Source organism: Syngnathus scovelli, chromosome 7 (genome assembly GCF_024217435.2).
Source record: "Syngnathus scovelli strain Florida chromosome 7, RoL_Ssco_1.2, whole genome shotgun sequence".
In the NCBI taxonomy this organism is placed as follows: domain Eukaryota; kingdom Metazoa; phylum Chordata; class Actinopteri; order Syngnathiformes; family Syngnathidae; genus Syngnathus; species Syngnathus scovelli.
In genome coordinates, this window is record NC_090853.1 from 10,921,153 (window position 1) to 10,942,893 (window position 21,741).

The window sequence follows — 21,741 nt, forward strand, 5'->3', positions numbered from 1 at the left end:
TGTTTGATTTTTTTTTTTTCTCAGAGTTGCAACTCTGTGGGCTTTTATTTCACATTGAATTTCAAAATGAATGATTTATTTTACCAGATGTTCTTGACTGAGTTTGCAGTTCATTTAGCGGTATATTCAACACAATCAAAGAAATCAAACACAGGAGAACAATAATCAAATACAAATAAGTATAATCATGCACTATATTCACATAGCTTGCTCTATTGTGTTTGTATAATTCGTGCATACAGTGAGGGTGAGACAGGTAATTTTAGTTTTAATTGTATGAAATTAGTTTCCAAATTGAATTTGGATATCAAAGTAAATATGTTTTTTGTCAGAATAATCAAACTGGATTGATGTTTGAATTCAGTCAGTCATGACGTTTTTATCCTAATCTGTGCTGTTAGTGTTTTTCCTTTTTACTTCTCTTTGTATTAGATACAGTACCTTTGGAATGTTACTAAAATGTAATATATAACTAAAAGTGTATTTTAGAAAAATACTCACCTGAGCGTCAGCATTATACTGAGGTGTCAGAGGATGTACTGTTTCAGTCACGTCCGTAAGAGTCACCTCTGTGATATGCGCGCTGATCCCCCAGACTTTCACGATGCCAAGGGTCAAATGATCGGCTTCAAACAAGCCGTTGTGGAGAATTCTACCTGACAAAGTGTTCTAAAGTGAAAAGAAAGAACGATAATGAAGAGAAAATTAGTATTTTATGTTGTTTAGATGTTAATTAAGAGTTAACCAAGGTTGTTGGAAAGCGTGATTTGCCATTGGACACAAAGTCTGCACATAGTTCATTTGTTCAAGTTGTTTGATGGGGTAATGCCTGGGACTTTATAGAAGGACAAGACAGAAGGACTAAATGAACAGAATAATCACCCAGAGCATGAAGTAAAAAGACTGATAACCACCAGAGTTTCCCCATATATGACTCATCAGCTGGACAAAGTTCCAGACAGAAAGAAGCTTGTGCAGCAGCAAATCAGACACTATGCTGTCGAAGCCAAAAGGTATAAATAAATGCAACGTTATCACATTTTAATGTTTGATAACTTCTACCAACATTGATGTCTGAGTATAATAGCATACTGGTGTTCATAAGGATGTTAAGGGTGGCAATATTTTGCGTCACTCTCCTAAATGAACTCTGCCACTACAAGTGATAATGCAACATAATCATTATGGGCACTTTTTGTAGTGGCTTTTTGCTCCAAATGATTGGTATACAAATGCTCATTGATATACTTTGAATCTGGTGAACTTTTGAGACTTCCAGTGCACATGCGCACTACTTACAAAATGCTCGTGTCATTCTTTGATCCTTAGGCTATTTTAACAAAAACATTTGTTATAAGAAACAATTGTGAACTAACTAACTAGTGTGAAAAGAAATGCATGATACTTCTCATTTAAAATATAATGTAATGTTCTATAATCACAAAACGTCTGCGGCCAAAACGTATAAAACCAAAGGCCAGAGGACAGACGTTCAAATGTGGGAATACACACTCACACACACACGCACACACACACAAACACTCACACACAAATGGCATGGGATGTGCTAATCTGCAAGGCAGCTTTGGCCTTGTTGCCCAACTTTCCTCATCTCCTCGCATCTGCCCGTTCATGCTCACATGCGCACAAACACATACGTACACACACTCATTCTTTCTTTCTCTTCCTCCTCCCTTTGGCTGACAGTGTGCCTGCTTTATCGCTGTGTGAAATTGCTTTGGAATGAGCCTGATGGTAGGCAGAGGACAGCCACAGATGTTTGGCTCCGGTTGCTGTATGTGTGTGTGTTCAGTGCGTGTGGGTCTGTATGTTTGTGTACATCGAGCTGTGAATGTTTGAGATTAAATGTATGCTCATTAATGTGTGTCCGTGTGTGATAGCGTGTCTTTGCTTAGATGAAAAGAGGATGGGGCTGGGTTAGTTGCATAAATCCAAGTGATCAGTGGGTTTGTGACACTTCAAACTTAAAAGGGGTGTGGTGAACACACTTGTATTCATCTAAACAAGAACATGCACTTCCAACTCACAAAACAAATGTAGGGGTCAAATTTATATCGAACAATACTGGCTTTAATATTTTTTATTCGATGATGATTTATTGCTGTTTTTGCCATGCTGCCTAAAGTAAAGAATACGTTAATAGAGTTCTGGGCTAATTTTGGTACCAAATTGCTGTCTGCCTCAGTAGATTCACTGCAGAAGAACAAAAACACCAGACAAATTAAGATAGGAGGCAGCAAACATATTTCAGTAACAACTGCAAATAAAACAAAGTAGTATTGTTATGAATGTTAATAAATTAAAATCTCAATAGAGTGGTACCATGAGCTATGAGTTTAATGTGTTCCATGACCAAGCTTGTAACCCAATTTATTTTCATTTTAAATCAACACTCCCCATAGAAACAAATTGAAATATTATCAACCCATTCCAATTGCCCCCAAAACTCCAAATTGTATTTTGCTGCATGTTTTATTGAAGTAAAAATAAACTGATGAATAAAAGAAAAATCATAGTAATGACAATAAAAGAGAATGGAATTAAGTGTATTTATGAGTGTGGTATAAGTATGTTGCCTCTTATCACAATCAATCCCATTGAGATCAACAGATAGGTGAATTTCCTTATAGTGGAAACGAAATCTTACTCCCTATCCCTCTAAAAATGAAAATAATGAACAAATATGCTTTCTTATTGCTTCAGTGGAAAGCAGAACAAACACATTATGTGACTGTTTTTAACATTCTGTTCCCATGATGAATTGATCCTAAATGACTTCTCTGCCAGTACTTTTGGACTGTATACACAGAAAAACATTTTATCTCTGCATCATCATCATGATGTACCACTGCAGTGGTGACAAGTTAATGTAATAAAAGGATCATAACTCAATGCCCATTATAAACAGGCAGCATAAATAAGTCATCCTTCCTGGGATTGGTGCTTCACAGTATTTTTTGAAGAGGTACATTTTATTAACCTTCAAAGAAATTACACAAATTCTATTCTACAGTTTGGACAAATTATTACCTGCAAAGGTGACCTGAAACCTTTCACATTCACCATCCACTGTTCTCTGGTAAATCAATGATTTTAAACTATTGCTGCATTAATAACAATAGTGACGATAAAGGAATGAAAAGACGTGGCATTTAGTCAGAGTCTGAACTCACCGATTCCACAGCATATGAGGTCAGTAGATATTGTCTTTTTTCAACCGTGTCTGAGGGGGGGAAAATAATTAAGTATGAATTATTGAAATACAAACCACCGCAAACAGAAGTATGATCTAAAAACATTATAAATGTACTACATATACAGTACTTAATCAGATTCTGAAAAGTTTATTTATTCCCGTGAGGTAATTACAGTAAGGGAGGAAAGATTTACACATTAAATTGGCCCAAGTTTAAAATATGAATATATAAAAAAAGAGTATTACATACATACATCATTAAAACCAAATACATTGTGTTTGGAACAATTACCATATTATTAAATGAGCCAAAATTGAACTTATATGTAAATGATGTGGCAGGACACCCAAACCAAACATCTGGGGATGATAGGCAAAAGTCAATTATCATTGGCAACTCATTGATAAAGTAACACATAAAATGTGTAGAAATAATTTGATGGTAAAAAGGTGCTCATTGTTTTTTTTAAACCACAGAATATAATGTGTAGCATCTAGACTTTTGCTCACGTTCAAGCATTGCCATGTCATACATAATAAAACTTGAAATCGCTCAGCATAAGTCAATGTTGTTGTTTTTTTACTTGTTTGTTTTTTTTAGATTCAACTAAGCAGTACATTTTTTTATTTTATGAAAAGTTTAACATTAAACATCACACTTTTGTGTGTATTCTCCAATGCAAGGTAATAACAGTTGTTGCTTAAATGTGTAAATGGCTTTGTAGTTTGGCTGGATCAAATGACTCATGAATTATTGTTTATTAATAGAGCAGTTTGAAGAATGAGTAAGCAAATACTGTTGCACTGCTTAATGAGAGAGGAGCAAATATTAGTTCCACAAACTTGTAGATGTGTTGTGGATTGAGATACAGAATTGCTGACCATGATAAACATTTGTAAGTCCATCTGAATGTCAGTTAAATGCATTGCTAATATTGAAACTCAAACAAAACGCAGGTAATATGTCACTTCAGTGAGCGGAAAAGCAAACAAGACAAATTAGGCCGGACATTGAATGAGGAGGGAGGAAGGAGAGGAACGGACACGGGAAATTAATTCATTATTATCTATTACTCCCCTTTTTTGCAAACCATCTTTTGTCACAGTGTTGTAAAGGCATCGCCTATTTACATATCTGGGAATGTTCCAGTTAGTGGGAACCATACGCAGCGAAACAACTTGTGGAGTGGCGGGCACTTTCAACAAGGAGGGCTGTTTTATAGTGTGCCACATGTGTGTGATTTTTTTCTCTGTTCCTGGATACAAGGAGTTTATTGAATACCCCAAAATGTATTGTTTTCCAAAATGTCTACAGCCTTTAGCATTTGTCAGAACTAAACAGAAAAGTAACTCTAAATGTCATTTGATACACCCCCATTGTAGCTGCCTGTAATTGAACATTTGGAAACAGCAATGTTCTCATAGGTGACCTTTTACTCACCTATTCCATCACCGTCATCCCAGAAGAACAATCCTTGAGCAGTCCCATTGTCACTTAGGGCAACGATGAGTCCCAAAGGATTCTTTCGGCTAAAAGAAAAATGCTGGTAAGGGTTGCAGCAGTGAAGGGCACCTGCTATATTTATATCATTGCTGGCAGGGACCCACCTGATCTTTACCGCGCTCAATCACACAACACCCTCTATCAAACTTATTGCCTTTCTCAAGCTTGCTTTAACCATCCAAGCCATTCACCCCACCCTGAGTTGGGAATAAGTTGTAAACTATTTTATTGATCATATAGCAGGCATGCAATTTCTTGGAAAGGCCTTATTTTATTGATAATTCTGTGTTCTTGAAAACATGCATTCTGATTAATCTATTGTGCATTTTATAGTGTAATCTTGCTATTAACAAAATGTCCAGTGGTGATTGACAAAAACCTCCATCTCCATCACGCTTGCCTGAGGCGTATTGTTGAGCTGTCATTTGGTTTTACCTGTAGTATGTTGTGTTCTCTGGTTTTTGCCAAGGTAAGATGTATCCTCCTCTGATGTGTAGATTGATATGGTCCATTGGTGTGTTCATCCAGATCTTTTTGCCACGCACTTTGACATCTTTGGCCTAAATCAAAGGGTGATCATGGCAGCTCATTAACTTTATGTCAGCTTGACACTTTGTAAAATAATGACCGATAAGACCAAAAGGGCATTGAAACGGAGGTGGCATCCATATCAGTTTCAGTGGCTAGCAGCAGGAGGACAACATGATTTCTTTACTCTTCAGTCTATTATTTTGCACCATACTGTTAAGTGAGCATTACACCTCACCATTAAAGCTGGTTATTCAGTTGTTTAGCTGCTTTTGTTTAATTGCATTCTTTGAGTGAGGAAATGGCTTAAACATTTATGGTGTCACTTATTGATGGTGCTTTCTGATAATTATAGCCATGGAATAAATTTGGTGATAAAATGATTTCAGTAACAGGCATGTTGAATTGAAGTTGTAATCTGCTGATACTCATAAATATAAAAATAACACTGAAGGATTGAATTTAAAAGTGCTTTGCTAGAAATGTGCTTTGATTTGTATTTCTGATGAGCTATTAACTGTAATAGCTCATCAGAAATATATTATATATAATATATACATACATATATTTTGCAATTCAGTAACAAATGCTGTAATGTCATTGTGTGCTGTCCAAGTGGCTAACTCTCTGGACTCACCGTATGATAATCATACCAGCGTGCATCAGGAACATAGGCTTCAACTTGTGTAGTTCCCTGCCAATCACAAAGCCTGGTAAGTATTTGAGAAAATTACACAATAATACCAATGTTTGTGCGTGCGCACCGGTTCAAGGGCCGGAGTGATAAGAAGAGCAGGTCCCCAGAGAAATTGTTTGTGAATGTCCCAAGTAATTCTCTCGTTCGTAAACCTGTGACAGATCGGCACATTTTGTTAAATATGACAAAAGAAAAGACTTAAAATTTTCACATCTCTAGGTTCTTTTAGAGTTGAGTAACCAATCGGTTTAACAATGCAAATGCAGCACTTGCCTGAGATTTAGAGGTCAGATTCATTTACATAAAAGTAATTCAGTTCAAATGTATCCTATTCATTCATCAGTTTTTATTTTATTGTACTTACTCGTGCAAAAGTGGTCTGACAACCGTGTTTCCTTCTGTATGAGCCTCATACATGAGTGTGTACAGGTATGGCAGAAGTGTGTAACGAATGTTCAGGACTTTCCGAGATGCCTCTGCAAAAGTTGAGTTCCAGGAAACAGGATCTTGTCTCTGAAAACAATACGTGCTTAAGAAATAATCCTTCACTAACAAATGTATGCATGCTATATTTTTTTTTTCCTTCCATTTACTATGAAATGAAGAAAGTGAACTAGTATTATTAAAATTCAGATAGTTCAATTAAAACCACCAGAGAAGGGATGTCTGCATGAGAAACCTTAATCCCAATAAAAGGTTGTGACCTAAAGATGAAAAAACTGTCAAGGCACATGAGGGATTGTTGAATTCCTAAATTCACACTGAATATAAAAAGCTGTGCCCGATGTTGCTTTTCTCCCTGCTTCTTTTCTAGATGGTGCATAGCCAGCTTCTTCTTTTCCCTAAAGTTTTTGATTCCAAGCTAAAAAACACAGACTTGGGTAATCATCCTCTAGATGTTATCCCATTTGCAAGCCATTACAAAACCACTGGAATAATGGCGTTTGTGTTGGGGGAGTAGGTGATGTGCAATGGTGCTCAGATCACCTTGAGAATTCAATTAAATTCCCACCCACAATACATACGCACACACTTACACACACACACGAACTGTCCCGTCGAGTACTTCAGACTCTATTGCAGAGAAATTTTGTCTCATGGGATCGATCCCTGGACGGGCCTTATTGGATTTCTTAGATGTGTTCCAAAGCTCTTAAAGGTCACTGCAAGAATGAATGCCACCAACACAACAACACCGAAACAGTGTATCTTTTTGGAGATTTATGTGTGTGTGTGTGTGTGTGTGTGTGTGTGTGTGCGTGTGTGTGTGTGTGTGTGTGTGTGTGTGTGTGTGTGTGTGTGTGTGTGTGTGCGCGTGAATGTGTGCACGTGCACACCTTTGTATTTTTTGCAAAAATTCGGCTCACTCCCAGAGAACAAGTACTACATGCTCTGTGAAGATATTCAGTTTTTCAACTTTTCACTGAGCACAAGTACTTGGGAGTGATTACAGTATTCAAATTCAGTAAAACACAAATGGTCCACCGCAAACCAGTCTGGGGAGCTGTTCGACTGACAATTTCTTCAGATTTTGAAACACTTTATACACGGCAAAACAAGCAAATGCTGTGAATTTGGTTTTGAACTTAAAGGTGTATTCTTTCATTTCATCGTCAAAAATAATGATTACAACCTGAACCTCAGCTAGCTCCTCAAATATGTATCTCCATGTCAAAAAAAGTTGTGGTTTGAAAGTGGAGTGATATTTCTCCGTCATAGTAAACTAAGCTTTAATCATTCCGCTCGGAGTTTACTCACCGGGTTGCCCTTGCCGTTATGGTTTCGTGAATATGGATAGAAGGCACCCAGCTGCATCCAGCGAAGGCACATCTCATACTTAGCTGTATTGAAGAACCCGCATATGTCTGCCCCAGTCTGAAAGTGAAGTCCGATGAAAGAAAAGAAGAGACAACAGTGAAAATAGGGTTGCTGGATTAAAATCTCGGCTCAGGCTGAGTTTCATTGTTCTCCCAGTGCTTGTGTGAATTTCTTTGGGTACTTTAGCTTCCTTTCACAATCCAAATGCATGCATAATATGCTGCGTTTACACTAAACTCCTGGTAGCCATGACAGCCCACAACAAGTTGAAAATAAGAGAAGAGGATGGGCAAATGTGATTGGTATGGTTGGAAGTGAGACAGTGGACATTCATGGTGCAGATGATGAACCGAGCCGGTCGTAATTAGGCACTTTTTTTTTTCATTTAAAGGTCCAAACAGTTGGATAGAAATTCATCAGACGTTCACAAATATTTGCAACCTTTAACAAACCCGGACAAAAAAAACATTTGCTTTAATGCATGTCTTTAGCAGCCTACTGATGGAAATTACTTTTTGTTTGAAGAATTGACCCATTTTTTTTAATGTTGACTGACAGCAACAAGATCCCCGCCTCCTGTTGTAACAGCATGCTGTACAAGATGTCCTCTGATCAAACGGTCCAACAAAATGAAATAACATCACTGTGGCCATGTAATCTACTTAGAGCAGACAAGGTCACATCAATAAGATTATCCTATAAAAAAAAAAAAGATTAGAAGATGATACTTACATAAGGGATGCCAAACAGACTGAACTCCATCATACCTGCAAGAGAGGAAAATCGTGTGTGACTTCCCGCTTTTCACAAAAGGGATGGGTGTGCAAGCTCATGTTTTTAGAACGTTAAATGTTATGAGTGTGTACTGTACAGTACCTATTATGGATTTGTACAACTGGTCCCAACTGGCATTGTTGTCACCCAGCCAATGCCCAGCCCATTTTCCACTGGAGGGGTAAGTGGACCTGGTCACCACTATACCTCGTCTACCAGTCACATTCAACAAGGCACTATATGAAGAAGACAAAACGCAGTTATGCATAAAAAACATTATCTGACATGGTAAGGCTTTTGGCTTTCACACGCTATTTCAGTCTAATTGTGAAAGAACATTCTGACAGAAACACATAATGTAGGATCTCACTCATAAGTAGGCTTTGTGTGGGACCAGCCATAGAGGCTGTGGACATCATAGTGCCTGACTGGTGTCCCGTCACTGAGTATCTGTTCACTGTTCATGCACAGAGTCTTATGATTTAATCCAAGATGTTTAGATTCCAAGGCTATTTGGACAGAGACACAAAACACATCCAGAGAGAAGAGTTATTGTTGCTTGACAACAAAATGTTAGGCTAAGATGCATAACATGATGTTGTGTAAGTCCTACATGGCATATATAGAGGCTTCTCAAGCAGAAGGTCACCCAGACACTTCTCCCCCACTGTGCCATGCACAAAACTGGCAGGTTCATTCATGTCCTGTGGGTAAGCACAGAGATACATTTGAGTGTAAAAGTCCAAAAGAAAATTGGACACAGTTAGGCAGTATAAAAAGAAGGTAAATGTTCTGTACTGTTCATGGTCACTTACAATCCACAGGCCATCAAATTTCACAGTTTTCTGATAGAAATCCATGATCTCTTGATGCCACCACTTTGCCGTTGCATTACGGAAGAAGTCAGGGAAGGCAGTGTAAGCCCTGTAGAGCTGAGAAGATGTGATTAGGGAAATAATTGCTGCATGTAAACTGAGTTTATTGCGTCATTGTAACTTGTACAAATGTGCAAATTTTCCAACCAAGATCCTGCATATTCATACACAGAATACACCTTGGACCTCCAAAGAAGAAACCTTCCAAAGTTAAATGATTTGGAATTCAGCCAACGTTTCCTTGCAAAACATGACTGTTTTCTTTAAAAACATTCATTGAATTGGTATTATTTCCTCTGCGAAACAATGTTTGCGCAATGATATCGAGCATGGAGAGGATTGTGTTTGACTTTGGATGGTTCACTATAAAATATCACATATCTTTAAACCATACCTCTACTTGAGTGTCCCAGTCCAGAGACTCATTTATTGCAGCATTTGGGTAATCAGGCCAAACCTGCAAGGCAATAATGCCAATTACATAATTTCATACATTCTGTTTACTGTATAAAAAGTATTCTTGCATTTAATTTCTGTATGGCTATTCAGGCCATCTTACCTTTCCCCACACGATGTCATCGCTAAGTTTTTTGGGCCATTTAATGAAGACATCTGCGGCCTTACCCCTCTCATAGGCAGGATAATGGGTCTCATTGCCTGAAATGGCTGGGTCCTGGTATTAAAAAAAGGCAACAGCATAAATTAAAAAAGCAACAGTTTCTAGTTGGTAACATTTATCTGTTGGTAACATTTAGCCGATCAAGCTTTGTATGTTTGCCTTTAGTCTATTTGGGTGTGTTATTCAGAATTTTAGGTTTGTTGATTACCAGAATGAAGATGAACCTCATGCCCTCTTTTCTCATGTCATTAACCAGGGAAGGTAGTCCAGCAAACTCTGGGTCCAGGACAAAGTCAAGCTGCCGTTTCATGTAATCAATATCTGCATACTGCACGTCCTGAAGATTCAATTTAAAAAACAATTACACAAATATCATCCACTATAATATATAACTTCCATACACCATCAATGTCAATGTTAATGGTATCATCTGCAATTATGAAAAACCAGTCTCAGAGTCTCAGAGAACTTACGTAGGGAATACCCGCTTCCCTCATTTGTGTGTATAGATCTGCTATCTCCTTGTCATTAGCATATCCATAACGACATAGCTGAAATCCGAGGGACCAATAAGCAGGTAGAACAGGTCTTCCAATCAGCTATTAAGACAAAAAACAAACGAGGAAGTCAAAACACTTGAGCAGAAAAAAAAAAATTTGGAAATAAATGTGTGTCTATGTGTGCGTGTGTGTTTGAGGGTAACATTTTGAATTGTGAGCCTGATGGTGCGCGTGTGTGTTGTGTCTGGCCCTGGGCCTTCGTTGATGGACTGCAGCAGCTGGGAGTTTTTCACTTCATTGCATTCTCTCATTTGGACTCTCTCTCTCTCTCTCTCTCTCTCTCTCTCTCTCTCTCTCTCTCTCTCTCTCTCTCTCTCTCTCTCTCTCTCTCTCTCTCTCTCTCTCTCTCTCTCTCTCTCTCACTCTCTTTCATACGCAAACAAATCATGCAATTAAGAAGACTTACAGCAGTGTACTGCTGGACAACATTCTCAGGTGTAGGTCCTAGGACCATGTAGAAATCTAGGATGCCTCCCACAGTTCGGTAGGTTAAAGCTGGCATAGGCTGAAAAGTCACATCTGTGTACACACGCAAAAAAACACGTTTATTTTAACCTATTTAATTATTTTTGCTTTGTGTGCAAGTCATGGTTTTCATGGAGAACGGAGGGGAAAGGCAAGAATAAAATAATACCAGAATTGTATACATTTGCATAGTTATATTTTATGCATAATTTATGAGTGTGCATACTCATTAAAGTGCCATTTGTATGTACTCATTCTTGTTGTGGGTCGATTTACTAAAATATAAGACCAACTGCATTCCAACCATAAAATGTAATAGATTATTCTACATTTTTATAGAAAAACAAGCCTTATTGTTTTAACCAATTTGGAATTGCCGTGTGTGTATTATATATCCATCCATTTTCTACAGTCCATGTCCAACTATTGGGTAATGAGTGAACTGGTCCTACCTGACTTTGTGTTAGAGGTGGGCTACACCCTGGGCTGGTCACCAGCCAATTGCAGGGTAGCTAGACAACACTCAGGTTCAAAACTTTAGGGCAATATACTGCTAAATTAACATACCGTGCATGTTATTGAAATATGATAGGACGCCGCATAGACTAAAGGAAACCCAAGTGGGCACAGTCAGAGCATGTACACTTCATACAGGCTTGAGTGTGTTGATTTCCTCTCACCCATTGCATTGCTGTTTAGCAGCAGCACACCATGAGCATCAGTAGTGGTCTCGAGGCCCATATAGAATGGATGGACTCCATAGCAGTTCATCTTGTACTGTAATAAAGAGAGCATGGTCAAGTTTGGGACGTTCATTTTTGGTTGCTACGTTTCTTGTATGTTTGCAGAAGAGCATTTTTGTACAGTTTTAGTCATGGCAGCAGTACAAATTATAGTGCGGAGCTTTGAGATTCGCTTACCCAACAGAACATTACAATAAGAATATAAAACAAGATGGACTGGGCAACAGGGGATACAGTGATGTGTTAGAGACAGGAAATCTGCCACTTTGAGATGTCAACATCTATGACGAAAGCTCACGGGCATGTCAGGCTTCATCAGCTTCCGAGTCGACTGGTACCTGAGGAGCTGTTAAAATTGCGTGTGCGGGTGTTTGCGTGCATGTGTGTACGTGGTTGTGTGGGTGCTTATGTGTCCATTGCCTTGCTATCTGTTTGAAATAATTCCAAGGAGAAGACAGGGGTTATGATGTAGTGATGTCCCTATAAGGTACTGGTGCTGACTCATTGTATCCCATGTTGTTATTGGAGGGCAACCTCTTTAGTTGAAAATTATGTAGGAAAAATAATTTGTATTTAAACAACCCAAGCCAACCCCTCTATAAACACATTTGGTGACATATATAATAATGTGGAAAATGTTATCATCTTAAAATGATAAATTCCAGCTTCTAAGCAGTCCCCAAATCTGATTTTATTTGATCAAATAGTTAAGCAGAGAAGAAAAACAACCCTTCGTTTTGAAACGTGTTTCAGTAAGATACTTACACCAGGAGGCTGGTCTTTGGCGAACATACCCCAGGTGTGATAGTTCAGGTCATGTTTGTATGTTGAATGTTCTGTCTCGCCAAAGCCGTAAATATACTTGGATGAGAGACGTGTTGATACTTGAATAAACATGTCTGTGAAGGTAAAACCTGGCACCGCTGAGTCCCAACTGAGAAAAAGTGAGAGACTCAGAATCAATCAGAGTAATGATTGTAAAGGGAGTTATTCACGTTACAAAGTTTAACGCAACACAGTTAATTCCAAAGGGAGTAATGGCACATTTTCAGGTAGACTAATCAGCCACATTTCAAATGACGTAATCACCCTTCCTCAGAGAGGTCCCAAAGTATGCATATAAGTACTATTTATTTTTTTAGCATTGTAAACATGACTTCGATGTTCTTAGCTACAAGTTACTGCCATTTCTTTAGCTCATATATTGTCACTGACTTCAATGCAGGTGGTCACACTCATTGACTGAAAGCAAATAACCTCAGCAACTAATTCCCTGTTACACTCAAGGAGAGTTTATATTGACAAATATGTTAATCACACATAGGGAAATTGATCTAGCTAGGACACCATATAATTGATTTATTATGAATTGTATGTTTTTGTACCTTTACTAAATGCGTTCATTATGTGTTTGCTAAACCTGCACCAATATAGTATGTTAATTATTGCAATTGTAGAGTGGAGGGGTGTAGAACGGTAGTATGTACAGTACATCATACTGAGAGGGGCTAGTGCCAAGGCTAAAATATTAGAAATGGCTCTCAGTTTGATGGTATGCAGTTTTACACTACTGTGGTAATACAGTTGGTTAACTGTAACAATTTAGTTTGGATCAAAACTAACCATAAGCATCTTTGTAAAGACATTCATTGTTTCTAATGTCTATATTAGATGTCATAAAATTGTCTAGAGGCACCGTATTTTGTTGCCAGGAATTGTGTGCAGCAATGCTTTCAAATTACACATACTGTCCAATTGTAACTTTAACGTCTTGCATGAGTCGAATGTTATATCGATAGCGAACAAAAATGCAACTCAGCATAATTTTGATAACATGCACTAGTTGGTAGCATTCAATGTGACTGCATCGAGCCAATCAGAAAACCAAAAACCAACTATAGTGTCCTTTAACATTTGCACTCACATTGTGGTCCCAGTGCTTTTCCGTATGACCTGGATGCCAAATGGATCACTTTTATAAAGGACTTTGTAAAGCCGTTCGTCCTCATTAGTGTCCGGAACAGTTGGGACAGAGAGCGGGACTGGAACCTCATAACGATCACTGGCTGGGTCCCAGATCTGGACAGAAGGGCATATTAGTACTTGTGTGGTGAACACACATGATGGAAACAGCTGGTGGAAACAACAACTCAGCATATGCTATTGACTGATTTACTATATGGGCAAAAATACTGGGACACGAGGGCCATTCAAGGAAATTAAGGAATCTACGTATAATCCACAAAGTGATTCTACTCGGTTGTGTTAATTAATAGTTCACAATGATGAGACGTCATGATACATGCACAAATAAACATACCTTGAACTGCAGCATGCTACTGCTGTGGTAGGTGACCTGAACATGGAGGATGTCAATGTCACGTGACTCCGAGTGGCCCCTGCTCTGGTACCTTTTGTTCCGAATGATTTCAAACCGAAAGCCAGACATGGTTTCTTCATTTATTCTGACATGATATCCATAGTCTTTTGGATAGTAGCACCATGGAACCCGTTCAATGTTGCTTATCTGATAAGGACGTTGAAAGAAAAAGAAGATTTTAGACTAAGAATGAAACATTTAGGTATTTTTTCCTAACCTTCCAGATGCAGCCTCGGCTCAAGCACTTTGCCTCATCTGCATGCTCCTCCGGGTGGCAGTCAACACGCTGGTACTCCTCTTGCACCACCTCCCAACGCACAAGATACGTCTCCCCCAGAGTTAAAGACAAGCGTCGTATGAACAGAACCTGCAAGTGGCAAAACGTTGTCATTATCTACCCTGGGCTTGAATGGCAACCAGCCAACACTGTCGTCTGCCTTTCAATCACAGTCAGAGAAGATATAGGCTCCAGTATTCCCACAAACCTGAAATGGGTAAGTACGGTAATTTCAGGACTACAGGATGATATATTCTTTTCCCAGTTGCTCTGAACCTGGTGGCTGTGAATGCGAGACTGTTCAAATTTATGGATTTTTATTAACGAGGCTCATGCCACCAATAGTCTCGTCACATCCGACAGCTGCAATTGACCAACACGTCACAGTGGACCAATTAAACTGTCTGAGGTCGGGCTCATACTGAATCTTTGTACCATCATGATGGTGTACATGTTCTTGTATTCCAATTACAATGAAAACTGATGACCAAATAGAAAAAAAAACACTCTTTACATGTGATGTGATTTTTTTTTTTTTTTTCTATCAGCAAATACATTAATCAGACCTGGAGTTGTACAGTTGGAGATTGATGTAAAAGATTTATCAGAGTTGATGTTTCTATTTAACACAACAGTTGATTCTTCTATTAAATCAAATGATTGATAGAAACATGTTACAAGTTGTTCAAAACAGATAAAGGACTTTCCTGGAAGTTTTCTAGTCATAATAAAGGTGAAGAGGACAATAAAGTAAGTGCATATTCATTTTTATGGCTTTTATGGCTGTTTAGCCTTCAAATTGGGTGTCCTGTCTAGCGCTGACATATCAGAATTTACTTTAAAAACCACACCGGACAGTAAAAATAGCCATCACATATCAGCCTTTACATTAAAAACCACACCAGACAGGAAAATATTAAAGTCTTGCTGTTTTATAGCATACCAAAGAGATCGGTGCATCACATTTCTTTTGTTTTATATACACTGTACAGTAAAACACGACTGAGAACAAATATCGAGTGGAATGAGGCCAGTCCTCCTGCATGGGGAAGCTTTGTACAGACAGGCTTCCTTGAGACTGACTAATGGGTGATGTTTGTACTACCAATTAAGACACATCTGTTAATTTCCAAAGCAGCTTCAACAGCCTCTATGGGGAACTATGACTCACACAATCTTGAGGGAGCTCGGCAGTTATAGTACCACCCTAAAGTTTCTGGATCTGTTTGCTAGACATTAGTGATGTTCATCAAAACGTGTTCCTTTCCTTTGAACTCATATTCCCGTTATTAGAATGGAATAAAATGTCTGATGGGGAACTTCAAAATGCAGATGTTTATCTTGGGATTACTGTGAAGGCATGATTCAAAATTTAAAGCAAGAAACTGGAGCCAAAGACACAAATTGCAGTGAATGTTCCAAGAGTTGTGTACAGAGTTATATAATAAGCAAACTAGATAAATACAATTAGGGAAATTAATTAAGCTAGCAGTGACTGACAATCTTAAGCTTTATTTAACTAATGTTGAATGTGTGGGAGCTTGGCTCAGTCCGACGAGAAATGTGAAGAAAGTTTAGAGCGCTTTGTCCTTCACCTTCAGACAAGGATGGTGTAAAATCTGATAAATGTACTCTTCTGTGTTTGACCAGAAAAACCTTGAGCATGAAAGAACACTTTTCTATATGAGGAAACAATCTAAAATATTGCTTAAATGGATGTTTTTTCATTTTATAGACTCTTGTCTTATAGGTTTTTAACTCATGACCCTGTTTGCACATGAAAGGGTTGTTACCCTTAGTCATTTTTTTTCCCCTGTCTCTTTTTATATAAACACCCACCCACAGTAAATTGTAACCATTTCTCACACTTAGTGGCTAACCTTGAAATGGTACAGCCAAGACTGTAAAGTCATCCTCCTTGCACCTGTCCTGCATAGTTGCAACATGTAGTCAACCATCCATCCATCCATCCATCCATCCATCCATCCATCCATCCATCCATCCATCCATCCATCCATTTTCTGAACCGCTTAGTCCCCACGGGGGTCGCGGGCGTGCTGGAGCCTATCCCAGCTGTCATCGGGCAGTAGGCGGGGGACACCCTGAACCGGTTGCCAGCCAATCGCAGGGCACACAGAGACAAACAACCATTCGCACTCGCACTCACACCTAGGGACAATTTGGAGTGATCAATCGGCCTACCAAGCATGTTTTTGGGATGTGGGAGGAAACCGGAGTGCCCGGAGAAAACCCACGCGGGCTCGGGGAGAACATGCAAACTCCGCACAGGGAGAGCCGGAGGTGGAATCGAACCCGCACCCTCCTAACTGTGAGGCGGACGTGCTAGCCAGTGCGCCACCGAGCCGCCTGTAGTCAACCAATGAATCATAATTATTTGTATGAAATTGAAAATACTTAATACAAATATTGCCTTTGCAAAGTACCTAAGTACCTAAGTAATTGTAGAAGTACCATTTTCATATTTCACTACCATGCAACATTCATCAGTATCAAATGGCTGCTTGAGCGCAAAAATAAAAAAAAGCATCTCTATGAAAGTTAATAATAGGATGCAAAAGTGTATGAATGAAGTTGAATATGACTAAACAGTACCTCCTTGGTTGCATCATGCTCTATGCTGGAATCTGGAACAATGGTCGTAGAGTTTCCATGTGACCCAGAGCCCACGTGTGTCACAGAGGCAGACACAAGAGGATGGGGAACCCCTAAGATTGTGATGTTTTCAAAATGTAGGTTGTTGGGATCCCTGTAGCCAGCATGTATCACCTGCATGGTGAGTACCCCCTGTGACGCAGAAAAAGCAGCTTGATATTTAATCCAAGTCGGACAGCCATGAACCTAACAGTTTTTAACTACTAGATAAAATGCCCACTGTAATAACTAACTCAATTATTTTTGCCTTTATGTCTGGAAATTTGACACATTTCCTTTTTTAACTTTGAAACTGAGCCAAGATCAGATCGATATATATATACTGCTGAATTTGCAAAAAAAGATGTGTTCGAGGGAGACTTACATGGAGAACAGTAAATTTGTAGTGGATGTAGTTTCCTTTTTTAACAGTGTCTGTGAGAAAAAAAAAAGAGAACAGATGTTGGAATTTGTCACAGTGATTTGACATAGCCGGTGTACTGTCACACTGTGTGACTGACCTTCATTTGTTCAGCTGTGTGAGCAGAATGTTTAAACAGTTTGGTACAAGCATTTTCATTTTGTAAGTTGCGCATCCCTAATGGAAACGCTGTATACGTGCCTCAATCAAAGTTAAATAAAAAAAGTGTACCTGAAAGAGTCATTGTCTCGCATATGCGTTCACATCGATACACATTGTGTCATTTAGAATTCCTCTACTACTAATAGTATGGTTAATTTGGATAGAAATTATGAACAATGTGATAAAAGTGCTCAAATCTGTCAGAAAATGCCTTCCAAAAATCAGAACATTTAATGACTTGCTGTGCTCTTATTTGGAACAACATAAACACTATTTGTGAAACATTACCTCTGGAATCTCCATCATCCCAGAAAAACTCCCCTGCAGCCTGGGCTTTGTCATCAAGAGCAATAATCAGACCCATTGGATTGCGTCGACTGTAGATCAAAATAGGACGGAGACAATGTTCACAAAAATTACTCAAAACAGTCTGGGGATGTCTGGCCATTGCATCTGCAGTAGCTAAAAATAGAAGACATATTTCCCCTTTTGTTGTTTGCATACATGCGTGTGACATGCAAGTTGAATAATTACCAGCTCTGCCGAACCCCTGAAGCCGACTCACTGAACCCCTAGGGTTCGATCGAACCCAGGTTAAGAACCACTGGTCTAATAGCTATCTATCTCTTAGACCAAAGAATGGAACCCCAATTGCTCTTATTGGATACAGATGCATGCAAATCCGCCAACAGTCCAAGCATTTTTTTTTTTTTTTTACTTCAGTTCAAAGTGTTTTTGTGAGTCTGTACCTGTATGTGGTGGTGACAGCTGCTTTCTGCGTGGGGAGAACAGCACCGCCTCTTATGTGTAAACCAAGCTTGTCACCCGGTAGATGCAGCTTAATTTTTTGTCTGCGCTCTGCCAACGGTTTCATCTGATTGGTAAGACAAGAGAATCTGTTTTACAAATTGTCTTAATGCAGGTCTGAGTTTTCATACTACGAGTACACTTCGTTATTTTGCTTAGTATACCAACCCAGCCACTTCCTATTAAAACGCCTTCTGAAGAGTCCTCTACGGTTCCTCTAAATCTCATTGCTGCATTGCTGCTGAGCTCTAGATAGTGCACACTTAATTTCTGATCTCCTGAGGCCTGAACTTTTATGGCAGGCCAAAACAATTTAAAAAGATCTTCTCTCAATCTCATCTAATTCACCATCCTATTCTAGGTCCTGTTATCCTCTCATGGGATGCTCTAATTTTCTTTTCTTTGCGTTTCCATCGAAGTGTGTGCCATTTTTTTTTTTTTGTAAGTACAGTGCTATGGGTGTGTGGTATGGTTGTATTTCTTTATTTCTTATGTATTTTCTAATTTATTTTCACCCTTGAGAGACATTTAATCCTTGGGGTAAAGCTACTATTTTAAAAACTTGAATTTTGTATCATTAAACTGCAAAACGGAAATATAAAATGCTTTTTGTTTTGGTTGTTTAAAGGTTAAGGTGTCTTTTGTTCTTCTAGTTATAGTTATTCCACTTTTCTTTCTTGCTGTTCCTCCAACATGTTCTTTTTCACTCATATTGATGCTTCTCTTTTCATTCCATATTGACCTTTGCTGTTAGTCCTGCACTTTTTGCTGCAGATCAATAGCCCCAGTTCCCTCGTCCTCCACCCTAGATAACCACTAAGAACCAACCCGGACATAGGAACCAGCAGCAACGAGAAATCTAATCGTCCATCTGATCAGCGACCGCTTTACAATGCCACTCTGACGTTCAAACTAAGATCCCAGAGGGACTCAGCACCTCTTTTATCCTTTCATAAGGGAGATGGTTTCTCGGTTCTCATCTGCACCTCCAGTTTCACTCTATCTTTGTCTCCAGTCGCACTCTGTCTTATCTCTCTTGTCTCCATGTCCCCGACAAAGAGGTTCATGCACAGACTTCCACGTGAAACTGTGTTCTTTGTGTGCTAATGCCTCTTAATACTGATAAACCCCCTCTGCAATCATTCTCTTGAGCATTACATTCACCATTTGATTGCACCTGTAGAACTGAAGCATTGTAGCACGATAAATTAATCCAGCAGTGATGCAGTAGCAAAGAATACAGTTTAGCCTAATCATGATCTTCTTCCCCGTTGAGCCAGCTTAAGATATTTACTTTTTGTTAAGGCTGTATGGAGGAGATGCTAATGTGGTGGTGTTGACATTTGTGAATCACTTGTTTTTGAATTGGATTACCCTATATGTCTACACAGAGACTTAAATCATGTAATTGGGGGCTCATGTTCTTAACTAAATGCAAAATAAACATTTTAATGGTGCTATGTGTTTGTCTCCTGTCCCTTTCCATCGCTGATATCAATCTCTGACAGGTGTAATTATTAGTCTCCAAGATATAGTTTAAGTAAAAATACTTTTTTTTTGCAAAATGGGGAAAAAATGACCATTTAAGGAAAGTGAGTTATGAGAGGTAAATTAATTTAAAAAATCTTTAATACAGCATGTTGCATGTGTATGTTCTAAATAAATAATCCCTGAAAAATATGTTGAATTAATTTGATCAAAGAAAACTCAAAATTGTGTAAAATAGAAAATGTGAGTCACAATGAGGATACAAAGTCTTACCGTCTCATAGTCATACCACAAGGCGTCTGGGATATAGGCATCCAACATAACCACGCCCTGCAAAAAATAAGAAGTGCCAAGACTTGTCATGCATAAGCAAATTTCATTTTCAACCTTCCAACCATAATTTTTTTTCTTCCAGTCACTTTATTTTGTGAGTCTGAATTACAGAGAACAAAGAGTAATGCCTTAATCTTAAACTTTCAGCTAATCAACTCTTAATATATTTAAAATATGTGATGGTAGAAGCTAAAGTACACCACAAGGGAAGCCTTTTAAAAATATTAACATAATCAGACATTACGTACCTCAGATTAAGTCATTTTAAAGTCTATTGAGTGATCTGAGATTTTTACTCAGCTTTTTGTGACATTTAAGTCTGCAGCACTATGATGCAACCGATGATGGAAAAGACCATATCAAGTGACAACTGGCAACAATTTTTGATGGCTCAAGGTGGCAGACAGACAAGCGCAATCAATAGAAGAGCACCAGCCTTTTGATAGCGCTGTCAGATTATGGCTCTTTTTGACAGGGAGGAAGGCAGCAAAGATAGAGCATTGAATCAAGGAGCCACCCTAACCCTCCTTCTCAAAAAGCACCAATTTTTTCATAACAGTATGTCAGTGGTGTCGAGCCATGGTGCCTATCAAAAGCATGTCACGCGTCATCTCTTTAACAGCACGTTTTTTTTTAAAGACCAGACAACAACAAACATTTATATATTTATAAAGATGTCTGTGTTTGAATTTCAAACAATGAGTGCATGAGCTTTTGGTTTTTGAAGGGTGACATTTAATCCAGAGCACAGGATTGAGGGACTAATTTACCTTACTGTTACTTTTTACTTTACTACTATTAGCAATCATAGCAATCACCATATTGGCTAATACGACAAAAAGAGAAAGGTTAAGTATTGCTGCTAGCATTGCTGCTAGCTGTGATTTGGAGACATAGGGCACGAGGCCTGTCTCCATGGTGACATGACCAAAGTAAACACGTTAAACCACAAGGTAGATCAGTTTGATATGCAATGCGGTACTATGATCAATCGATAGAGGTGAGATGATAGCAAGCAACATGGAAAGTGAGCAAGAGTAAGGTGAACAAGATCCTGCATGAAATGGAAAAAGGATCAGACAAAAGATTTGACAGCAGCTGATTAGGAGAATCAAGATAAGAAATGGAGCTCACATTTGATGTAAGCAAGAAAAAAAAGCTAACTGGAAAAAATTGGGCAAAAAGATGGTGTGGATGATGACCAGAGGGGATGAGGTGAAGTAAATCAATAGATCTACCCTGTTTTCCACAAAGATCAAGGTTAGTGCAGCTACTTGATCTGAAGGGTGGAGCTTGAGCATCATTAAAGCAATGGGTAGGTGGATGGATGGAATGCTGAATCAAAAAAGACAGTGAATTAAAGTTAAAGGCAATAGTGTAAAGTAGAAAATGAAGGCTTAACAGAAAAAAAATGTGGGATT

At 38.6% G+C, this 21,741-nt stretch overlaps 1 protein-coding gene across 1 annotated transcript in view; it reads right to left on the bottom strand.

Annotated features, from left to right (window-relative positions):
- Positions 1-21,741, bottom strand: part of si (sucrase-isomaltase) — a 43,432-nt gene that overhangs the window by 1,774 nt on the left and 19,917 nt on the right. The window contains exons 20-47 of the mRNA XM_049725374.1: positions 20,261-20,317; positions 18,442-18,566; positions 17,981-18,069; positions 17,495-17,544; positions 17,071-17,262; positions 14,398-14,547; positions 14,121-14,327; positions 13,725-13,879; positions 12,566-12,734; positions 11,738-11,834; positions 10,999-11,111; positions 10,506-10,631; positions 10,241-10,369; positions 9,973-10,086; positions 9,808-9,870; positions 9,354-9,470; positions 9,152-9,242; positions 8,909-9,047; positions 8,641-8,774; positions 8,497-8,531; positions 7,705-7,821; positions 6,311-6,459; positions 6,014-6,098; positions 5,887-5,943; positions 5,157-5,281; positions 4,659-4,747; positions 3,195-3,244; positions 502-669 (exon numbers count right to left, since the gene is read on the bottom strand). Of these exons, the coding sequence (XP_049581331.1) occupies positions 502-669; positions 3,195-3,244; positions 4,659-4,747; positions 5,157-5,281; positions 5,887-5,943; positions 6,014-6,098; positions 6,311-6,459; positions 7,705-7,821; positions 8,497-8,531; positions 8,641-8,774; positions 8,909-9,047; positions 9,152-9,242; positions 9,354-9,470; positions 9,808-9,870; positions 9,973-10,086; positions 10,241-10,369; positions 10,506-10,631; positions 10,999-11,111; positions 11,738-11,834; positions 12,566-12,734; positions 13,725-13,879; positions 14,121-14,327; positions 14,398-14,547; positions 17,071-17,262; positions 17,495-17,544; positions 17,981-18,069; positions 18,442-18,566; positions 20,261-20,317 (3,192 nt within the window). The remainder of the gene's footprint in view (positions 1-501; positions 670-3,194; positions 3,245-4,658; positions 4,748-5,156; positions 5,282-5,886; positions 5,944-6,013; positions 6,099-6,310; positions 6,460-7,704; positions 7,822-8,496; positions 8,532-8,640; positions 8,775-8,908; positions 9,048-9,151; positions 9,243-9,353; positions 9,471-9,807; positions 9,871-9,972; positions 10,087-10,240; positions 10,370-10,505; positions 10,632-10,998; positions 11,112-11,737; positions 11,835-12,565; positions 12,735-13,724; positions 13,880-14,120; positions 14,328-14,397; positions 14,548-17,070; positions 17,263-17,494; positions 17,545-17,980; positions 18,070-18,441; positions 18,567-20,260; positions 20,318-21,741) is intronic.